The 19,283-nt window shown below is 38.4% G+C and overlaps 2 protein-coding genes and 1 pseudogene across 2 annotated transcripts; 1 reads left to right on the forward strand and 2 right to left on the reverse strand.

Annotated features, from left to right (window-relative positions):
• Positions 1-1,066: 1,066 nt before the first annotated feature.
• Positions 1,067-9,867, reverse strand: LOC103975941 (serine/threonine-protein kinase 12). The gene is made up of 12 exons (XM_009391085.3): positions 9,298-9,867; positions 7,659-7,733; positions 7,442-7,537; positions 6,225-6,310; positions 5,989-6,109; positions 4,891-4,970; positions 4,670-4,732; positions 4,447-4,565; positions 4,245-4,330; positions 3,384-3,505; positions 2,810-2,921; positions 1,067-1,552 (listed from the first exon to the last, which is right to left on the reverse strand). The coding sequence occupies exons 1-12, from the start codon at positions 9,622-9,624 to the stop codon at positions 1,457-1,459; spliced, it is 1,383 nt and encodes a 460-aa protein (XP_009389360.2). The 5' UTR covers positions 9,625-9,867; the 3' UTR covers positions 1,067-1,456.
• A 2,370-nt stretch (positions 9,868-12,237) lies between these two features.
• On the forward strand, positions 12,238-15,891 carry LOC103976359 (ras-related protein RIC2-like). The gene is made up of 3 exons (XM_065094479.1): positions 12,238-12,259; positions 12,458-12,728; positions 15,334-15,891. Exons 1-3 carry the CDS (start codon positions 12,238-12,240, stop codon positions 15,767-15,769), a joined length of 729 nt encoding a protein of 242 aa, XP_064950551.1. The 3' UTR covers positions 15,770-15,891.
• Positions 15,892-16,654: 763 nt separating this feature from the next.
• LOC103975940 (receptor-like protein 51) lies at positions 16,655-18,632 on the reverse strand (annotated as a pseudogene).
• Between the last annotated feature and the right edge of the window lie 651 nt (positions 18,633-19,283).

Below are 19,283 nucleotides of genomic sequence, written 5' to 3' on the forward strand. Positions count from 1 at the left end.
AACGCGGGATGGAAAACAGGATAAAGAGAGCAGATGGAGGAGGAAAGAAACAAAGGGCAAAGAGACAGAGAGACGGAGGAGTGGAAGGGGATACCAGCGTTTGGTGGCGCACCGGAAAGAGGAAGCGGAGGCACTGGCGGTGGTGCGTGACCGCGGTGGCCACAAATATGTGACGCGCTGTGGCTGTAACAGTTGTGAGAAATTTTTGGTATTTTCGTAAAGACGTGTGAGCTCGTGTGCTCTTTTTTTTGGTGTTGAATAAATTTCATTTTCTTAGAAACGTGTTTGGGACGGACAAGAAGCAAAAGTCAACCTTTTTTTTTTAATTTAGATATGCATTGCGTGGATGAGTATCTCTTTTGGAAAAAAAATATCAAAAGTCAACCTTAGTTTCATCATTTGGACGATAACATTTATCATTTATGAATCTGTCCGGAATATGAATAAGTATAACTTTTTGGGTATAATTGAACGGTCAACCTTAATTTTACCTATTTTTTTAGGACAAAGATTATAATTTTGAATAATATTATTTTTACCAGATGATACGTAAGGCGACGACGTCGCCGTGACATCGCCTCGACAACGTCACCGTGCCATCGCCTCGACAACGTCACCGTGACATCGCCTCGACAACGTTGTCAACGCCTTTTTCGTCGCATCAACGACATCGCCCCACCTGGGGAGAGGAGAGAGGCAACATCACTTCGACAATGTCACCAAATATATATATATATATATATATATATATATATATATATATATATATATATATATATATATATATATATATATATATATATATACGATATATCACTCAGTATATAATACTATACCATACCGAATGAATGTCAAAACTCTGATACGGTATGATATTTTAATCCTTGTTCAGGGTATAAATCGAAAGTCAACAACTTTAGCGTAGAGAAGGTATCAACCTTTGTGGTTTCTAAAAGTAGATACAAATAACTTCACAACAAATTATCAGAGTTTAATTTTTATGCTGCTTTCGTTCAGTTTTTTTTTTTTTTTTTTGTGCAGGGAAAGATTAAAAGAAAAATAACTTTAGACAGTAAATCTAGACAATAAATCTGGAAACACCAATACACCATACTCCAGTAACATTATTCAGATATTACCACAGCCCACATATGGCAGCTACCTGGCTTCCATGATAATCCAGTAACAAAAGCAGCCAGCATTGGGGAGTTTATATGAAATTAAAACTCGTGATACCATCCCAGTATATGCACATGGATATAAAACCAGAGAACCCAGATGAGGATAACAAGTTGAATTCCTGTGACCACCATATCGAAAAATGTCGGCGGTATGTGTTCCATATGGTTTTCCAAAGGGCAGGGCAATTTGTAACTTCTGTATCATTTCACTGCAAGTCACCCTATGGTCAAACCAGCATTCTCGGATCCAACTCTCATTGGAACATCCAACAATGTCACAAGTTTGTAGTGGATGAACGTGACGAATGGCTGCTGGTGCTTTCTTTCTTCCACATTGCCTTGAAATTTGAGAAGCATTTTACTTGCACCATCTGGTAAAGAAGAACAAAATGAAGGAACCAAATCTTTAGTTGAAGCTGTCAGAGAAACTATGAGGTGCAGAATTGTCAAACGAGAGGAATTTGAATCTCATCCAGAATGAAAGAAAACGAAACTCAATCATTTATGTCCTGCAGATGCTTATATCTGTAATAGAAGCAGGAATTCAGTGAATCGACTTAAGCCAGCTATCATGGACTTCTACACGGTTCTGGTTTGGGTAGTGATCCTGACAAAGGCCAAGTGTTCTTTGGTGGCTGTTTTAGTTCAGAGAGAAGAGATACTTGAAATTTACAATTCAGTGAAAGCTACCAGTTAAATACTTTGGATTCCCACTGCTTTCTTTGAAACTAAAACCCTAAAATTGAAGCATTCTTGATCAGAGCAACCCCCAAAGTAATGGGTCTAGGACTCTGTAAAGTGTCTTAAATACACAGGTATTATGGACAAATATAAGAGGACAGAAAATAGCTTCTTGAGATGTCTGAATTTACTGAAATCTAAACAAGAATAGCACTTTCGGCATCAAAACAAGCATGAAGCCATATTGGAGGAGGAAATCCAGAGGTATGGTGGGATAGTATGTAATGGTACCCTCAACAGGTCCATGTTTGTGTTCTTAATAGTGCACTTTTTGTTTTCAAGCACCTAAATGTTTGGCTCGATACAGTTTCCGAATGTGTAAGACATCATGTATGCTTTCATCCATTCATGCAAAAGACTGTTATTAATGAATTATTTCTTCAATCAGATGTGCTAATAGAAATTGCTTGCTGCATGGAACTTTTTAGTTAAAGATAGTATTTCTAAGCTTCAATTTTTTTTTCTAATTGCAATGTGTTCAATCTTACAAAATTTGCTTCATCTAGCATTTTATAGGTAAAGAATATCATGATATCATGCTCTTTGTGCTTCCAGGAGATAACCATGGTCTCAACATATTGCTATTTAGATCTGAAATGAGAAAGTGTACCATGAAGTAAACACATATGTCAAATCAAACTTTCACCAAAACAAAATTTCTAGATAGAACTGATTTAAATTCTCCAGGTATTTTGGTATGTATTTTCATGTAAAACTCTGTGATTATAAAGAGCAAGTATTTTGGTAGCTTACAGAAAGACTGGCACAATCAGTAGAACAGATATGGAGGTCACAGAGAAAATAATAATTGCTTTTTGTGAGCCAAGTAATAAGATGAGCAAAAAGAAAAAAAAATGCATCATGAGGTAGAAGTTTAAGAAACTTACCCTCCAATGTCGTTTTCTAACAATATAATTTTGAATATTTAACAATCGATCAATTATGTCTTTAAATGTCGGTCTGTCAGCAGGGTTTTCACTCCAGCATTCCTCAATCAACCTGCAAGTGGGAAAATCGTGTGTTTGATCCAGTCAATCTTCTGTGGTAATAAAGCAACATAAGAACTTAATTCTTTCACGTGCACACAAACAGACTCACTCACACAGACAGTCATATGGGGGGATTCTCATTGCGGCCACTAATAAGTAGTAGTTGTGTCTATGTCAATGTTGCTTCATAAAGATGCTTCCTAAAAATCAAAGTTGTGTTTGTTTTTCCGCATGAAAGTATGTAGAGCAATTTCTGAAGCATAGCTCGGCTTATCATTTACCCCAACCTAATGTGCTAAATGGAGCATATCAATGGTTTTACTACCCAAAAGCAAAACAAAGGCAACCAGCACCAGAAAATCTATGCCATAAAAAATAGTTCATTGACCAGTGCATGATTTTGAGACAAATCAATGATAATCCACAATAAAGTAGATCAACTAAAAAAATATAAATTGAGAACAAGACTTACTCTTTTAATCCATGCACGTACAATTTTGGTGGAGCTCCGAAAGGTGGTCTCTGCTTAGACACATATGCTTTTGGAACTTCATTATCTTGTTTATAACAAAAAGGAGGGCATCCTTCAATCATCTATAAAAAGGCCAATGACAGAGTCAAACACGTTAATGTACTTTTGATAACACATTGGATTTAGCCACAAATACCTAGTAAGGCAAAAGACAACCATCATTTCAAATACTTAAAAGGCACATAAAAGTTTATTGCATTTACACAAGTGATGAATCTCAACTTCATAAAACTAGAAACTTGGTTCTAGTGTCAACTATAGGTTAGATAGCAAATCTCAACCAGTATGTTGAGTAGTGTGCGTTCAGTCACTGCTGAAGCCGGCAACAGCATTAATCTGGAACACAAGTCAGGCGCGGCAGTAATAATAACAATTTTTAGGAAGCTTGCAGTCTGAATTTGAAGAAACTCATTTCACCAACAATTACAGTCCCTAGTTTCTCAAGCTTCAATGGTTCTTTTATGGTACATCAAGAAACCAACCAACATGTCTATAATGGACAAGAATGTACATATCAAAGAACAGATGCCAGATAAATAGTGGTAAAGAGTGTAAAAAATTCCTTACTATATGTGGAAATTAATCATACTTGAGAGTTCAAAGCAGTAGTAATAATTTAGAAACCCATCTCCTAGGAAGTGTCATGATTAGTATACTTTGACCACAACACATTATTTATGCATATAAACAAAGTTAAGCATACAAACATTTTTCTCAGTTTAGTCATAATAGATTTACCTTTAAATTAATATCCAAAATAAGTTGTTGAAATTAAACTGAACATGTAAGCACCACCTTTACCTCTTGTAGAATCAAAGCAAATGAAAACACATCCACTTTGGTATCATACTCCTCATTGCAGAAGACTTCCGGAGCCACATACCTGCCTGTATATAGTAAATCAAACATAAAAAGTGACATTAAAAGTTCAAAGATTAAAATGGAACAACCAGGCTGTGATTGACTAATATATAACTGCAAAAAGAAATATTGCTACACTCACAAGGAGTGCCTAGATGTGTTAATGATCTTTCTTCTCTAACAGTCTTCGCCACATTTAACAACTTGCTCACTCCAAAGTCTGCAACCTTCAAATTCCCAGAATCATCCCGCAAGATATTTCTATTATTCACAATAGAGAAAGCATAAAAGATTATTCTGGCAAATATTAAGATAATCGTAATTCAGATGAGAGTGTAAATTGAAAAAAGCATCTAAACACTTACGAAGGCTCAAGATCACGGTGAATTATGGCTTCTGGTTTATGCTCATGTAAGTAATTCATCCCTCTGGCATTTGTTCATGTAAGAGATTAGATTATGCTCAACTAACTGAAGATGAAGAGTTGACTTAAAATGAGAAAAAGAAATAAAAATATTAGTATCTCCATTTATATTCCTCAAAAAATACATACAGAAATGATAAGCACATGAAATCATGAACCAACCTAGCAATATCAAGTGCAAATCGCACTGCCGATGATGGCTTTAGAGCTCCTTTATGTTTCAGATAGGCACGTAGGTCACCCTGCAATATGAAGGAGAACTAAAAAATCTGAAAGACAACTTCAGCCAAATGATGGAATTATGGAAGTAAACTTTTTCCATTTGTAGGAAAGAGTTGAACATTCACTTCAATGCAATTAGGTAGTTTGAAAGAACCCATTGTACCGAGGGCTCTTTTCCTTTTTAACATTGGGTTGACAACGTGCACATATGCATTCTGGTAAACAGCATAAGGCAGATTCTTTCTTGTATATACCTGCTAATATTTAGTTGGCATCAAAACAGAGCATTTTTGTGAAAAATTAGTTGGCATTACAAAAGACCTTTTCTTCATGAAAAAAATGGTTAATGTACATGAAGAAGAGGGATGTAGGAGGATTTCTGAAGCATTAAAATATTTGTTTTCCTTCCATCTTCATGCATGCTAAGCCTCTCTTTTCTAATTTTTCTCAAGTCTCTCCAGTATCCTTCTTCCTAGCTCATATATATGTACATATTAGAAAAGAGAGGCTTAGCATGCATGAAGAGGGATGTAGGAGGATTTCTGAAGCATTAAAATATTTGTTTTCCTTCCATCTTCATGCATGCTAAGCCTCTTTTTTCTAATTTTTCTCAAGTCTCTCCATTATCCTTCTTCCTAGGTCATATATATGTACATATTAGAAAAGAGAGGCTTAGCATGCATGAAGAGGGATGTAGGAGGATTTCTGAAGCATTAAAATATTTGTTTTCCTTCCATCTTCATGCATGCTAAGCCTCTCTTTTCTAATTTTTCTCAAGTCTCTCCATTATCCTTCTTCCTAGCTCATATATATGTACATCAAATAAAAAAGGTTCACTTTATACTTGACCAACTAACAAGTATGCATTCATAGGAATCCATCAGCATGAAGATTTATGAAACGGTTGATTTAGCCTTTGCTATGATGCAAATTCCAGAGTTTGATGGATGAGAAGTTAAAAATAATACCACGATAAAAAAAAGAGACCTCCAAATGGATGTGTTCAATTTGTATCTAGATTACAGTAAGAAGAACAACCTTTGGCAAATATTCTGTAACAATCATCATTGGACTGCTTTGAGTAACAGCACCCAAAAATTGAACAACATTTGGATGTCGTATTTGTTGAAGCAATGCAAGCTCATCTCTGAATGCCCTTCTGCAAAGCACATAAAGAAACTCTAAATGACAAACATATAATGAACACAAACGTAAATGCAACATAACCACAAAAAGTATATATAAAAATTTGCAGTAGATTTGACCCAACCCACAATTTATTCTCATCGACCAGGACATCTTCACCATACTTTTTAACAGCGACTCGAATTCCACGCCATGTTGCTAATCTAAATGTTCCCTAACAAATGATATTGGTAAAATGAAGAGAAAATAAGTCATACTGCACAGAAAAGTTTGCAGAGATTATGAAATTGAAAATAATAAAATAAGGGAAACACTCTTTAGCAGGAAAAATTCAGATATGAAGAACTGAAAAAGTGATAGCTCCAAGCAAAATGTAAATGTTCTTCATACTTAATATAAAACTAATTTAGTGAGAGCTGTTTCAGTTATATTAGCCCAGCTTACATGTAATTAAAAAATCTGTCGTGAAATTATGCCAGTCACAAATATGTTAAAATGGCATAGCAATAGAACTATAAGGTCCCAATTATCAAGGTTCAGCTATATGGTTCTTCTCCCAACATTGTGCTCTGTTAAGTGAAATATCGCTACCCAAACTAAAAACCAATAAATCTCTTCTTGTTATCCTGAAAAAGTTTTCTAAAGCCTTTCCCTACCTATCATAGCACCACTGACCGATATGGCTTGACACCTTTAATCGGTGCATCGATAGATATTGAACAGCAATATTTAAATTCAAGTGACAAATTCCTTTTGGCCAGCAAACAGCTAGAGTTTGAACATTGACACTTACATAATGTAAACAAAGTATATCTATCACATAACGTACAAAGATATGATAGAATAAATGACTGCTTGGACGCTGCAACTGTTTAGGATAAGCTGAAGACCACTAAGGTTATTTTAACATATGTAAAGGAGACAATGAAATGCACCCAGAAGAAGGCCAGAGAATCATACACAGGTAGGCCATGTGGAGGTAGGATGACAATAATAATCTTGGACAGGGAGTCAAGGAAAGAAAATGCATGATGACCCTTAAACTGAAAATTTGAACTTAAATAACCTAGATGACAAAAGAAATTCGTTTCGAAAACCATAAATTGGAATATTATGCTCCAATTTGCAATAATTACAGTTTATTCATTGAAATGCCATGTATAAAACATAAAATATGTGTTCAAGGATAATGGAGGGGAAAATTATTCTGAGGTCAGAAATTTAAAACCACCAAATAGATGCTTAGACCAATGAAGTGAACATAACAAATTAAAAACAACAGATAGTAGGATTCTGATTAAGACCACATTGTATCTTAGCCATAGATAGGAAAGAAAATATATACCTTGGTTATATTAACACTGTGAGTGAAATCAAGTTCACTGGGGTCAATCTCATACTCAGGGACTTCACGGGCATTATTGACATGCATAGGAATAATCTACATAAGGTATAAACAACAAGGGATGATAGCATATAAGTTGATTAAAAGAAAAGTGCATCACCTGATATCTACCTTTTCATCAAACTAGAAAGACTAAAAAGTTTCGCAATTGACATACCGATAGCTTGGCACCATGCTTCTCCAAAAGATCGATCACTTCGTGGTTATTATAATGTATTGCATCTGCAAGTGGCTGTTAGCAGTAGAAAGAATGAGGAGATCGTATTTTTAAAAAAGCAATACATTAAGATTCCAACATGTAAATTGTACATGGCTAATCATCACCCATAGTAACGACTTGCGCAGAGTAATTGAAACCATCAACATATAATAAAGTTACTCTGGTCATGATTTGAATTTGGCCAAAATGGACCAGTTTCAGCCAAAATACTCATTGGTTCTCATATTGGTTTGATGCTCCAATAACTTTTATATAGCCAAATTCAGTTGGTTGTACATAGCTTCCACAGAAACCAAGTGATTTCAGCCAAAACCAACTAAGGTTTGGGTAATTAGGGTCTACTGACAGAACTTACTAATGTGTTAGCACTTCAATTCAACCTTTTGGATCTTCTAACAGAACTTCATAATACACTAGTACTTATAGCTTTCGGTGGATTATTTGCTAAAAGTCACGATGGTTTCTTCTTACCAGAATATCATTTGCAAACATCTGGTCAAATCTAACTAGTTAAGTTGGATTTTAGGTTATGCCAAAAGAATTGACTTAATGATTTCTCGATATTTCAATGCTAAACCAAACTAATTAAAAATACTTATTAAATAAGCATGCGAGTCAAAAGTTTACAGCAACTTCATGCACCTAGTTGATTAGGAATGTTTATAACTCCATTTTCGTTTAGTTTTAGATCTTCGAAGAACTTCAAATTGTAAACAACGAATGGTTGTTAACTTGAAATGCATATTTTGTATGCTCACGTTATTCAGATCAAGTTTACTAGTTTAACACAAAGTGATCAGATGTGGGCAACTAAACGTTATAATTGGAATATGTTCTAGAATCAAACAACAAAAAGAATTGTCAACATGATATATATTATTTTTAAAATCATCCCTCCTTTTCCTTTTTTTCAGACCAAAACTTTAAATCTCAAACTGAACTGTCACAAGACAGAAATTGGCAAAACCAAAAAGTAATATATAGGCCTGACAAGACCAAAACTGAAGTTCTAGTTTGAAACCTTAATGTTTACGCGACAAGTTGTGTTTGATGATTATATTATCGCTCTCCAGAACCTCAAATCGGCATCTAAAAGTTCTATCTTCGGCATAAAGAAAGTGGCATTTCAATGATTCAGAAACAAATTATTCGTCATGCGATCTTCTCTCTACAATAAACCACATCCTTACTGACAATTAAAGAACGACATGAATAAATAGCTTCTAAGTCTAACGTTTAACTTGTCAGGATTAAAAATTCAAAGGAAGCTAAGAGATTAAAGGGGATTCAGAACATAAATGCAGCAAAGAACGGCACCGAGGAATCCTTCCTGGTCAAGGGCGCTGAATATACTTGAGGCAACATGAATCCAGAACGGCCAGTGATGTTGTTAGCATGTACAATCCATTAGGCACAGCATGATAGAGACTCAAAATTCAAAATTCCAGCAAAAAACAAAGACTACCGTGTGTTTTTAAGTCCTCAAGAAGACCAACAAACAATTCGCGCGCGTGAAGAAATCCAAAAATCCAACTAAAGAAAAAAGAAAGAAAGAATCGTCGATATCACCACGCACCGTGCTGCCCCAGCGGTCCTCCGGGCCCACCTGCGCCCCCCTGTCGAGCAGCAAGCGAACGACGTCGGCGAAGCCCTGACAAGCGGCGACGTGCAGAGCGGTGCGACCGTCGATGTCCCTGAAGTTGACGTCAACGCCGGAGGCCAGGATCTCCTCGATCCCCTCCAGGTCGCCCTCGCTGGCGAGGTACATGAGGCGGATGTCGGCGTCCACGTCATCGGGGAACCGGAAACTTTCGCCGTTGCTACTCTCGTCGCCGCAGTCGCGATCGGGGGCGAGGGAGGATTGCTTGCCGAGGGTGAATCTTCCGGTGGACTTGGACTCCATCGCCCCTAGAGAGGTCTTCGGGCCGACGTCGGTGGGTCGGCAAGGAGGAGGAGGAGGAGGAGGAGGAGGGGGACACAGGGAGAGCTGCGCTGGAGCGTCTATGGTGGCGACGTTCGTCCGGGAGGTTTGTGGGCTTTTATGAAGAGGAAACAGCGCTGTTGAGGTTGGACATGACAGCGCTGTTGAGGCTCGAACTAATGTTCATTTATCCCCTCATATCGCCCAATGTGGGTTTTGCGTCTCCGAGGAATGTGGAATACGAAATCATATATCATAAGTAATTATTTATCTGTTGGAGCAATAAATTCGAGCTCTAAACTTGGGCAGCACGACGGAGGCATTTGGATAATTGACGGCGGAAGCTTCGGAAATGACAACTCGCGAGTCGCTTACCCAATGCCGCTATTCTGGGGCCCGCATGTGCTGGCCCGACGCTCTTCCCAAAGGCTCGGGGGTTTCGTCCGGCGCAAAACAACATGGGAACCTCGTGGCTCTTTTTGCGTGTGACATCCTCGTATAATAAAACTGTAACGAAATATCACAAAAAAAAAACATCGCCTTATATATATATATATATATATATATATATATATATATATATATATATGAATGATGTTTATTTGGATCTGATCACTAAGAAATATTGTGCATCGATCTTAACGAGATTAGACTTTGACTGAGGAAAAAAATATTTCTCGAACATGGAATCATATATTCAAATGTTATTCAATGTAAAGATAATCTTATCTGTGGAGAAACGACTTGGCCTCCAGTCATGTTTTCATCTCGACGTGATCCACTTAGGGATCTTACGCATGAATACGTGGTTATCAACACAATATCTACTTGGGTACGATTGATAGTCCCACCACATTAATACCGATGCATAACTATATTAATCATGATATAGAATAGTTTAGTAGCATGTGGAGGCTCATAATTATCGTATAAATTAAATACTCATTTATATTTTGAATATAAATTGAATATATAATTAAATCTTCGATTTAATTATATTTTTTTTCTTCTTATGAATAGATTTTAAAAACTAATTATTCAACATTCTAAGTTGGATGATATTATTTTTATCAATAAATTAAATAAAACTAAAAAATAAATATAAAAATATAATTATCTTATGTGAAAGGCTCGGATTCCCATTTCGAAAAATAATTTTTTTTAAATATTTAAAATTTTATTTTTAGTTTAAGACATGTTATGATTATTAATGTTACATGCAATCTCAAAAAAAAAAATTTGTTCCTTTAATTATTTAATATTTTATTTTTTAAATTAAAATATGTTATAATTATTCATGCTATATGCTGTTTCTAAAATTTTATTCTATTCCTTCAAGTGTTTAAAATTTTATTTTTAGACTAAAATATATTATAATTATTCATGCTATATGTAGTTTTTATTTTTTTCTTCTATTCAATAAAATATTTAAAATTTTCTTTTTTTGATTAAAACATGTTATAATTATTAATGTTATATATAATTTCTAAAATTTTTATTATGCATGATGCTAGTTGTACTATTTGATTTTTATTAGATTTATACAATAGTTTCTTACAGGTATTATTTCATTCCTTATGTAATTTTATCTTTTTAGTCTCCTACTATTTATTATGTTTTTATAACTCAATGCTAATGATTAGATAATTTGATTATAATCTCATGATGCCATAAAAGAAAATCAACAGAATTTGTTAGGATTTGAGTTAAAAAATATTTATTACAAATATTTGCCCTACAATAATTTTTTTATATATATTTCTTCATAGTGTTAGAATATGACAGAATATGATATATATATATATATATATATATATATATATATATATATATATATATATTACTGTTAGAGCAACATATAGAAATCAGAGAACCACAAAAGCCTCATGCAATATGCATGCCTTTGGAGTTCTTTTTTTTACCTTTTGATAATAAGGTATTATGTTCCTCTTTTTTATATATAAGGAATTACAGAGTATATATAGTCTTCATGTGATTGTCACGTAAGCTTCTTGAGAAATTATTTTAATTTTTATAAAACTTTAATAGATGAGCTAATTATATAATATATATTATAATTAGTTATCCTTAGTATCTTGATTCTTATAGTCTCAAAATTTATATTGAAACTTATTTATGAAAGTAAAATAATTAATAATGTTTCTCCTCGTATATATACTTAGTGACAAATTGAAGTGAAACAGAATCAACAGTAATAAATCTTAGGATATTTTGGTTAGTAAAGTTTACGATATAAATAAAATAAAATAAATAATTTATTTTTATAAATATAAAGATATCGATGTAATTTTGAAAGCATAAAAATAAAAATAAATTAAAGAAAGATAATTACAAGAATAATATGTAATTAGCTCCATCAGATGCATGATTTTGTACTGAACGAAAAATAAGCGCGAAACGACCATAACATCTTCCGTTCGATCTTCGCATTCCGTCGTCAAGAATAATATGCATAGCAACCAAGGACACGTGTTTGGCATCATCTTCTACGTCCCCCACCTCGTGATAAGGCAGCCGACCGAAAGAAGGGCCTAAATTACCCGGTTGATACCTTCGTCATTATTGGAGAAGGAAATGGGACCACGGGACCTCTCTGGTGAGCGTCAACGGTGAGTTAATGCCGTCGAACCTCAACAATCCTTCCACGGTGTCTCATCTCGGGCCGTTCGTTCTTCCTCTACCTTTCTTGCACCCGTCGAATCCACAGCATCACTCCCGGAAAAATCCACCTTTTGCCATCCTAATACTACTGCAATTAAAATGAATTGAAGCTCGGTGGTCGCTATTTCTTGAGCTGCATTGGTGCGTCCTTATTGTTGTTGTCCGAGAGAGAGAGAGAGAGGCGTGGACGGGTACCGAGCGGAGGATGACTACGACTACTTGTTCAAGCTGGTGCTCATCGGGGACTCCGGGGTGGGCAAGTCCAACCTCCTCTCCCGCTTCACCCGGAACGAGTTCAACCTCGAGTCCAAGTCCACCATCGGCGTCGAGTTCGCCATCCGCAGCATCACCGTCGACGGCAAGATTCTGAAGGCCCAGATATGGGACACCGCCGGCCAAGAGAGGTGCTTACTCTTCCCGGATATCCCTTTCCTGGTCATTTCTTCTCTTGCATTTAGATTTCCCTTTGAAGTTAATCTATGACAGGGATGCCGATTTCTTCCATGGGCTGTGGAAGGGGATTACTGATTCTGGTGGTATAGTATATTACAGTGCGTAAGGATCGGATTTGTCCGAACTTGAATCCGTTTCTCAGCGATTTTTGTAGTTTGATGATGATTTTGTGTCCCAATATCCAATTTTTCTTGAGTTCGAAAATCAATTAGTCGAATAAAAATAAAACGATCGCATTTAATTTGCATAAATTTTCAACAGTGGTTTGCTCTATGCTACTGGCTTTAACATCTTGGCCAGAGAAAAAGAAGAGTCATCAAATCAGAGAGGAACCTAAATACTACTAAATTCGGACCATTTGTTATGTCTTAAAGCCCAAGATACTAAACACAAATTTGATCCAACTCCCTCAGCAACCTTACGAGTCAATTTAGTTGACTTCGTTACTATTTAACTCGATCCATTTTCAGTAGGTCAGTCCGTGAAGACGAAAACCATGGTTGAGATCAAGCCATGCTAAATAGCATTCCTGATAATGGAAGGGCTTGCTTGGATGCTCTTAGGTCTTTTTCTTAGGCGTGATCCTCGAAAGATCCTCTTTAAAGAATTGAATAAAAGGAATACTCTGAGACGATAAAGTATTTTATCGTCTTACCTTTACCGAAATTTGTCAAGATAGCCAGTGTGTTGTCTTTGATCCTGAAAGCATGAAGTCGGGTATGCATGAGTTTTGTACTCCTTATGAGAGCCCCATTGAAGAGGATATGACGTTTCTTCTTGGGGTCCTGAATTGGAGGAGAATTAATTTAATTGCAAACTGACTAGGTGACACTTTTCTTAAATTCCTTTGTAGTTTCATCCTCTAAAGAGACCTACAAGAATCCAATAGCATTCTTTAAGAGAGAGAGAGAGAGAGAGAGAGAAGGGAAAATTGAAGAGGGTAATTGAGAGTAACAAATAGTGAGAAATGATCAAAGGAGGATAAGTTAGAGAACAGTCAGAGAGAGAGAGAGAGGAGAGAGACTGACTTGATGGGACTGATGCCAAACGTCGCAACATATTAGGTGTTTGAGAGAGATAATGGAAAGGGATGAGTGGGAGAGAGGTGCTGCCAAGCAGCAAGCTTACTGATCACATGTAGATGGGAGGGGGAGTAGAAGAAAAAGGGATAAAGAAACATTAGAAAAATTGGCATAGTGGTAAATGAGGATATGAATGTGCCTTGGGTGCTCAAATGAGGAATGAGAAAGAGACTTAGGTAACATAAATGGAGAAAGGCTAGAGTGTTGGGTAGTTAAGTTAATTTTTTTTAGATTTCACCCCTCAGTGTGCTTGAGGCTTCGCAACATTGATATCGTCGTTCCATTATGCCTTCTCAGAAGGTTCCTATGAGATATTTAATTGGGATCTAACTCCTATTATTCCAATTTAAACTGTTCTACTGATAACAAGCCACATCTACAGAGAATTCCTTTACTATTGATCAGATCATATAATTGCTGGAGTAAGTTTTATATAATACTTTTCAGCAAGATTACGAAAATTTAGTAGTGCCATTCTGAATTTATCGTTGATTCTTAGTTCACCAGTTGCTACTACCAACAGAGCTACTCTCTTTAGCATAATACGGGGAGTATAATTCGATATACATCCTGTTAGAAGTTGTATGCTTTTATATTACATGGTGCACTGTTGGCAGTTGTGTGCTTTCATATCACAGAGGTTGATCTGAGTGTTGCAAACCTTAGATAAGCTTCTTTTGCTCATGCCAGCAGTTGATCTTTATCGATTTTGCATCTCCTAGCAGGACTTCTTTTTTGGATCATGAAATAGTCACTTGGGAGGTTAAACAGGGGTGAAGTCAGAACTTCATGGGGGTAGAAGCATACAAGGGAAAAAAGAAAGAAATCTGCTACTTTTGTATAGAAATGAAAGATTTCTTAGTGATAATTTTTGGAAGTTAACAAAAAAAAATCTTTTAGTTAAAACTAGTTGGGCTAGGGATTTATAAACAATTAATTGATTTCAAACAAAAGGTGATATGCTTGATTCAATAATTTGAGTATTTCATATTTACATGTGGTTGGAAATTTTGAGAATGCAAATGTAAAGTAATGTGCTTCCAAGCAAAGAGCTCCAAACTAAACAAAGCTAAGTGGTGCACCATGATTTATCAAAAATCATTATGGACATGCAAACATGAGTTGACAGAGAAATCTAATCTTAATATTCTTACATGAGAGTTTGACAACCTCATCACTCTTGACCGAGAACAGATTTGTTCAGCATGTTCAACCTTTGGTTTCTCGTTTATAGACTACAATTTGCACAGAAGATAAGCAGATCCATGAACATGTAACCTTCTAAAGTTAACAACTGTCATAATATGGACATGCAAAAATATTCTATATGGGCGTTATAACCTGAGAATAATGCCATGGATCTTAAAATTGTCAGATCTGGCACAAGCTGAAAACCATATCCAGTGCTAATTTGGTGCATTTCTGGCTGAAAGCTTGTTTGGTATGTATCATCTAACCTGGCGTACGATTGCAGGTATCGTGCCATAACAAGTGCTTACTACTGGGGAGCGGTGGGTGCATTGCTGGTGTATGATGTTATTAGACATACTACATTTGAGAATGTTTCACGGTGGCTGAGGGAGTTGAGGGACCATACAGATCCTAACATAATTGTTATGCTCATCGGCAACAAGTCAGACCTCTGTCACCTTGTTGCTGTTCCTACTGAAGATGGCAAGGCTTATGCTGTGAGGGAATCTTTATATTTTATGGAAACATCTGCATTAGAAGCAACAAATGTGGACAATGCATTTGCAGAGGTCTTGACTCAGATTTACCATATTGTCAGCAGGAAGGCAGTGGAGGCTGGTGATGATGCAGCATCTTCTGCACCACCTAGTACAGGTGAAAGAATAAACGTGAAAGATGATGCATCTACGATGAGGAAACTTAGCTGCTGTTCAACTTAGGTAATACTAATGTTACCCAAAGGTTACCGTCTCTTTGGGATGCATGTTTTAGGTTTTTTTCTGTAGTATTTGAGTTCACTCATTTTCTTTCGATATCAACAATTATGGATCTGAACTTCAAACTGAGGTTGTGTTCTTAACCAGTGGTACTGCCAATCTGCAAGCATAATCCATTATTCCATTTGTTGAGACGAATGATTTACTATGGTGTAAATTAGGATTGACCAAATTAGAAATTGGAAAAACACATTGTTGTGCAGGTTAGAACTTAGAGTTTGAGAACCAGTTGTTTGTTGATCCTTTCTTGTACATCCTTGTGACATATAGGCTGCTGCCCAATTCCCAACCACAAGAAGAAGAATTGACAAGAGATGGGTTTATATGTTAACCTAAGAGACGATTAGTGCTAGATAGATCAATCTTATTGGTTTCAGTATGATCCAAGCACATAGAGGGGCAACTCTCCATATTTTCTCATGCTATTGGAAGAGTGTAAACAAAGGGGAAATATTGTCAGAATGTCGGGATTTCGTATATAAATTTTTCCTGAATTCATCTTTTTCTTTTGTTCTCCTTTTGTCTTCCTTCCTCAAAAGTTGGGTCCACTCATTGTGCAGAAGCTTCATTCCTAAAACCAACCTGATCCGGAGGTGATTAAAGCGGACAAATCCAACCAAGCTCACTCACGAGATTCCGGGAATCTGAATCTGTCCTCTCTGCAACAAATAACACTGCACTGGAGCCCCTCGATAACAAGAAGCCATCTTCATTGTACGCTCATCAATGATACCTTCGTTTGGAAGGCAGAGCACCATCATTCAGGTGGTTAGATACTGATAGCACTATCACCTAATTGTGACCTGTGTAGTAAAGAAGCAAACATCATCGAGCTTGGAAATGACAGGAAGGCAAGGCAACTGTCATTTAAGATAAACAACTTAGAAGGACAAGTCCAGCTAAAAAGATGCCACCTTTTGCCTGTAAATCCAAGAAAAAAATCAAGAGTCAACAAAGGACTGTCCTCTCATTACCTCCATTCATACCATTACTTTACCAACATTTCATCAGCTACCAGTATTAATTTATCCGCAAACCGGAAACAGCTGAGAAAGAGAGAAGATAATTGTGTTTCACCTTGGTAACATGAGCTCAGTGCTGACTCAGGAGAGTAGTTCTACAATGATTTCTTCATATGCGAGATGAGATTGAATAGTAGTAGCAGTAAAGAATTTTTGCTCATAGACTTGTTTGATTTCAGGTGCTTCAGCTACAAATCCTGGGGAAACTACGACCTACAAAATCTCTTTTTTCTTCGGGAGAATGGTGCTACAGTGATTCGTGAATGAGATGAGACTGAAGAGTTGCTGAGAAATAAATAGAGGAAAAAAAAGAATTTTTTTTGCTCTTGGATTCAAACTAGTTCGCTTTCGAGGTGCGTCAGCTACAAACCTTGGAGAAGCAAACAAGGAAGATGACCAAGAAAACAAAGCAGGACAGCCCAATGGCCACCCCAAGCACCAGCTTACTCGGCCCGTGGTGACTCCCGCCGTTGCTCCCTCTGTCTCTACTCCCTTCGTCGCTGCTGTCGTCGGAGTAATCCGACGAGTCCGCCCGAGTGGACCGGTCCGCGGGTGGCGACACTGGCAGCCCGTACTTGTCGCAGGGAGCGATCCCGAGCTTGAGACTGGAAGAAAGCTGAGTGTGGTTGTAGCAGAGGTTGTTGTTGCCGCCCACCTTGAAGACCTCAAACCGTCGTAGGAAGGACGCGTTGAAGGGGAACACTCCCTGGAAGTTGTTCTTCTCCAAGTTTAGGAGCTTTAGCCCTTTCATCTCGGCTAGGAACTTTGGGATGCTTCCGTTGAACTGATTCGAGCTCAGATCGAGGTGGACGAGTGCTGAAAGCTGCGATATCGAGTCGGGGACTGGGCCGGAGAGCGAATTGCGAGCGAAAGATGCGTTTTTGAGGGCGGCGAGGTCGCCGATGGTGTCGGGGAGGGATCCGGTGAGGGCATTGGAGCTGAGATCGAGGGTCTGGATCAAGCCGAGCACGGAGATGGAGCTCGGGATGCGGCCTTTGAGGAGGTTGGAGGAGAGGTTGAGGTGGACGAGGCCGAGGGCGTTCCAGTGGTGGGGAACGACGCCAGAGAGGTTGGTGGCGGAGATGGTGGCAGAGCGGAGGTGGTGCATCTGGGAGAGGATGACAGCTGGGCCGCTGGCGGAGACGGGGACGCCGACGACGGAGAGGTCAGTTAGGTTCTGAAAGCGGGAGAGCCAGACGCCGGTGAGGTGGCGGAGGGAGGCGTCGCAAGAGAAGGAACGGAGGGAGGCGGTGAGGGGTCCGGGAAGATGCCTCGGGACGGGGATGGGGCAGCGGAGGAAGGCGAGGGAGCGGAGCGTTGAGAGGGCGCGGAGGGCGGTGGTGGGAATGTCGAGGTCCGGGGAGCAGTTGGCGAGGCGGAGGGAGACGAGGTGGCGGAAGGGGGTATCGTCGTCGCAGGCGGTGGCGTTGCCATGGGGGGAGGGGTCGGCGCAGGGGTCGGTGGCTGTGGGGAATCCCATGGACTGGAGCGCCGTGAGCTGCCGGGGGTCGAGGGTGGAGCCTTGAGCGGCGGAGGGAGGACGGGGGGACGCATTCGACGCCGGGGGGGAAGGCGCGGGGGAGGCTTTCGGCGATGGGGACGGAGGGACAGCGGCGGCGCCGCCGCCGATCCATGTGTAGAAAGGGAGTAGAGCGAGTAGTATGAGAAGCGCGATTGGGCGACGCTCCATCTGAGATCGGAGCGAAAAGGACGAGAGAGGGTGTGTTGCAGTGGGGGTTCAGTCGTGAGCGGAGGGAGAGGCGGGCTTTAGCAAAGAAAATAAAGAGGCGTTCTTCCAATAAGAAAAAAATAGAAATTATATTTGATTCACGTTGGTTAATATCAATCTTAATTTTAAAATAATTAATCTGAACTTTTATTGAACGTTAGTAAGCTTATATTATGTGGGTGGTCTCAGTATTTTGACCAAATCGCATATGTTACCCGTCACGGATGTGACGCGTGGGACCCGCATCTATATCGCAACGGCAGTCAGTAAAAAGGGGTTCCTACAATCTCTACCTGTACGTATGTGTCGGACTCGTGAGTTTTTGGCGTCGGGCGGAGGCCCGCACGCAACCGATAGAAGACGTCATATCGGATCGACATGGAGAAAGAGAAAATATAGGGCGGCACAAAACCTAAGGAGAGAGAAAGATTTGACTTGTTGCCAATAGAAACCTCTAATTGATTTCAAAGGATTGAGGAATTTGGCTGCAGCCCTTTTGGCAAAATATGACATGTATTTAAATGCCATCCGACACACTAACCACACCGAAAACAAATTGCTCTGGACAAGTCACTGAACAATGATAAATAACTTTGGCAGGCAAATTTTCCATTAAGGTTATGGATCCATATCCACCTTCGCTCGCCACTCGGATCTTGTTGGGTTTACATCCGGGCCCAATATGGGGCTCGCGGATCATGGGCTA

The sequence above is a fragment of the Musa acuminata genome, chromosome BXJ2-2 (genome assembly GCF_036884655.1).
Source record: "Musa acuminata AAA Group cultivar baxijiao chromosome BXJ2-2, Cavendish_Baxijiao_AAA, whole genome shotgun sequence".
NCBI lineage: Eukaryota > Viridiplantae > Streptophyta > Magnoliopsida > Zingiberales > Musaceae > Musa > Musa acuminata.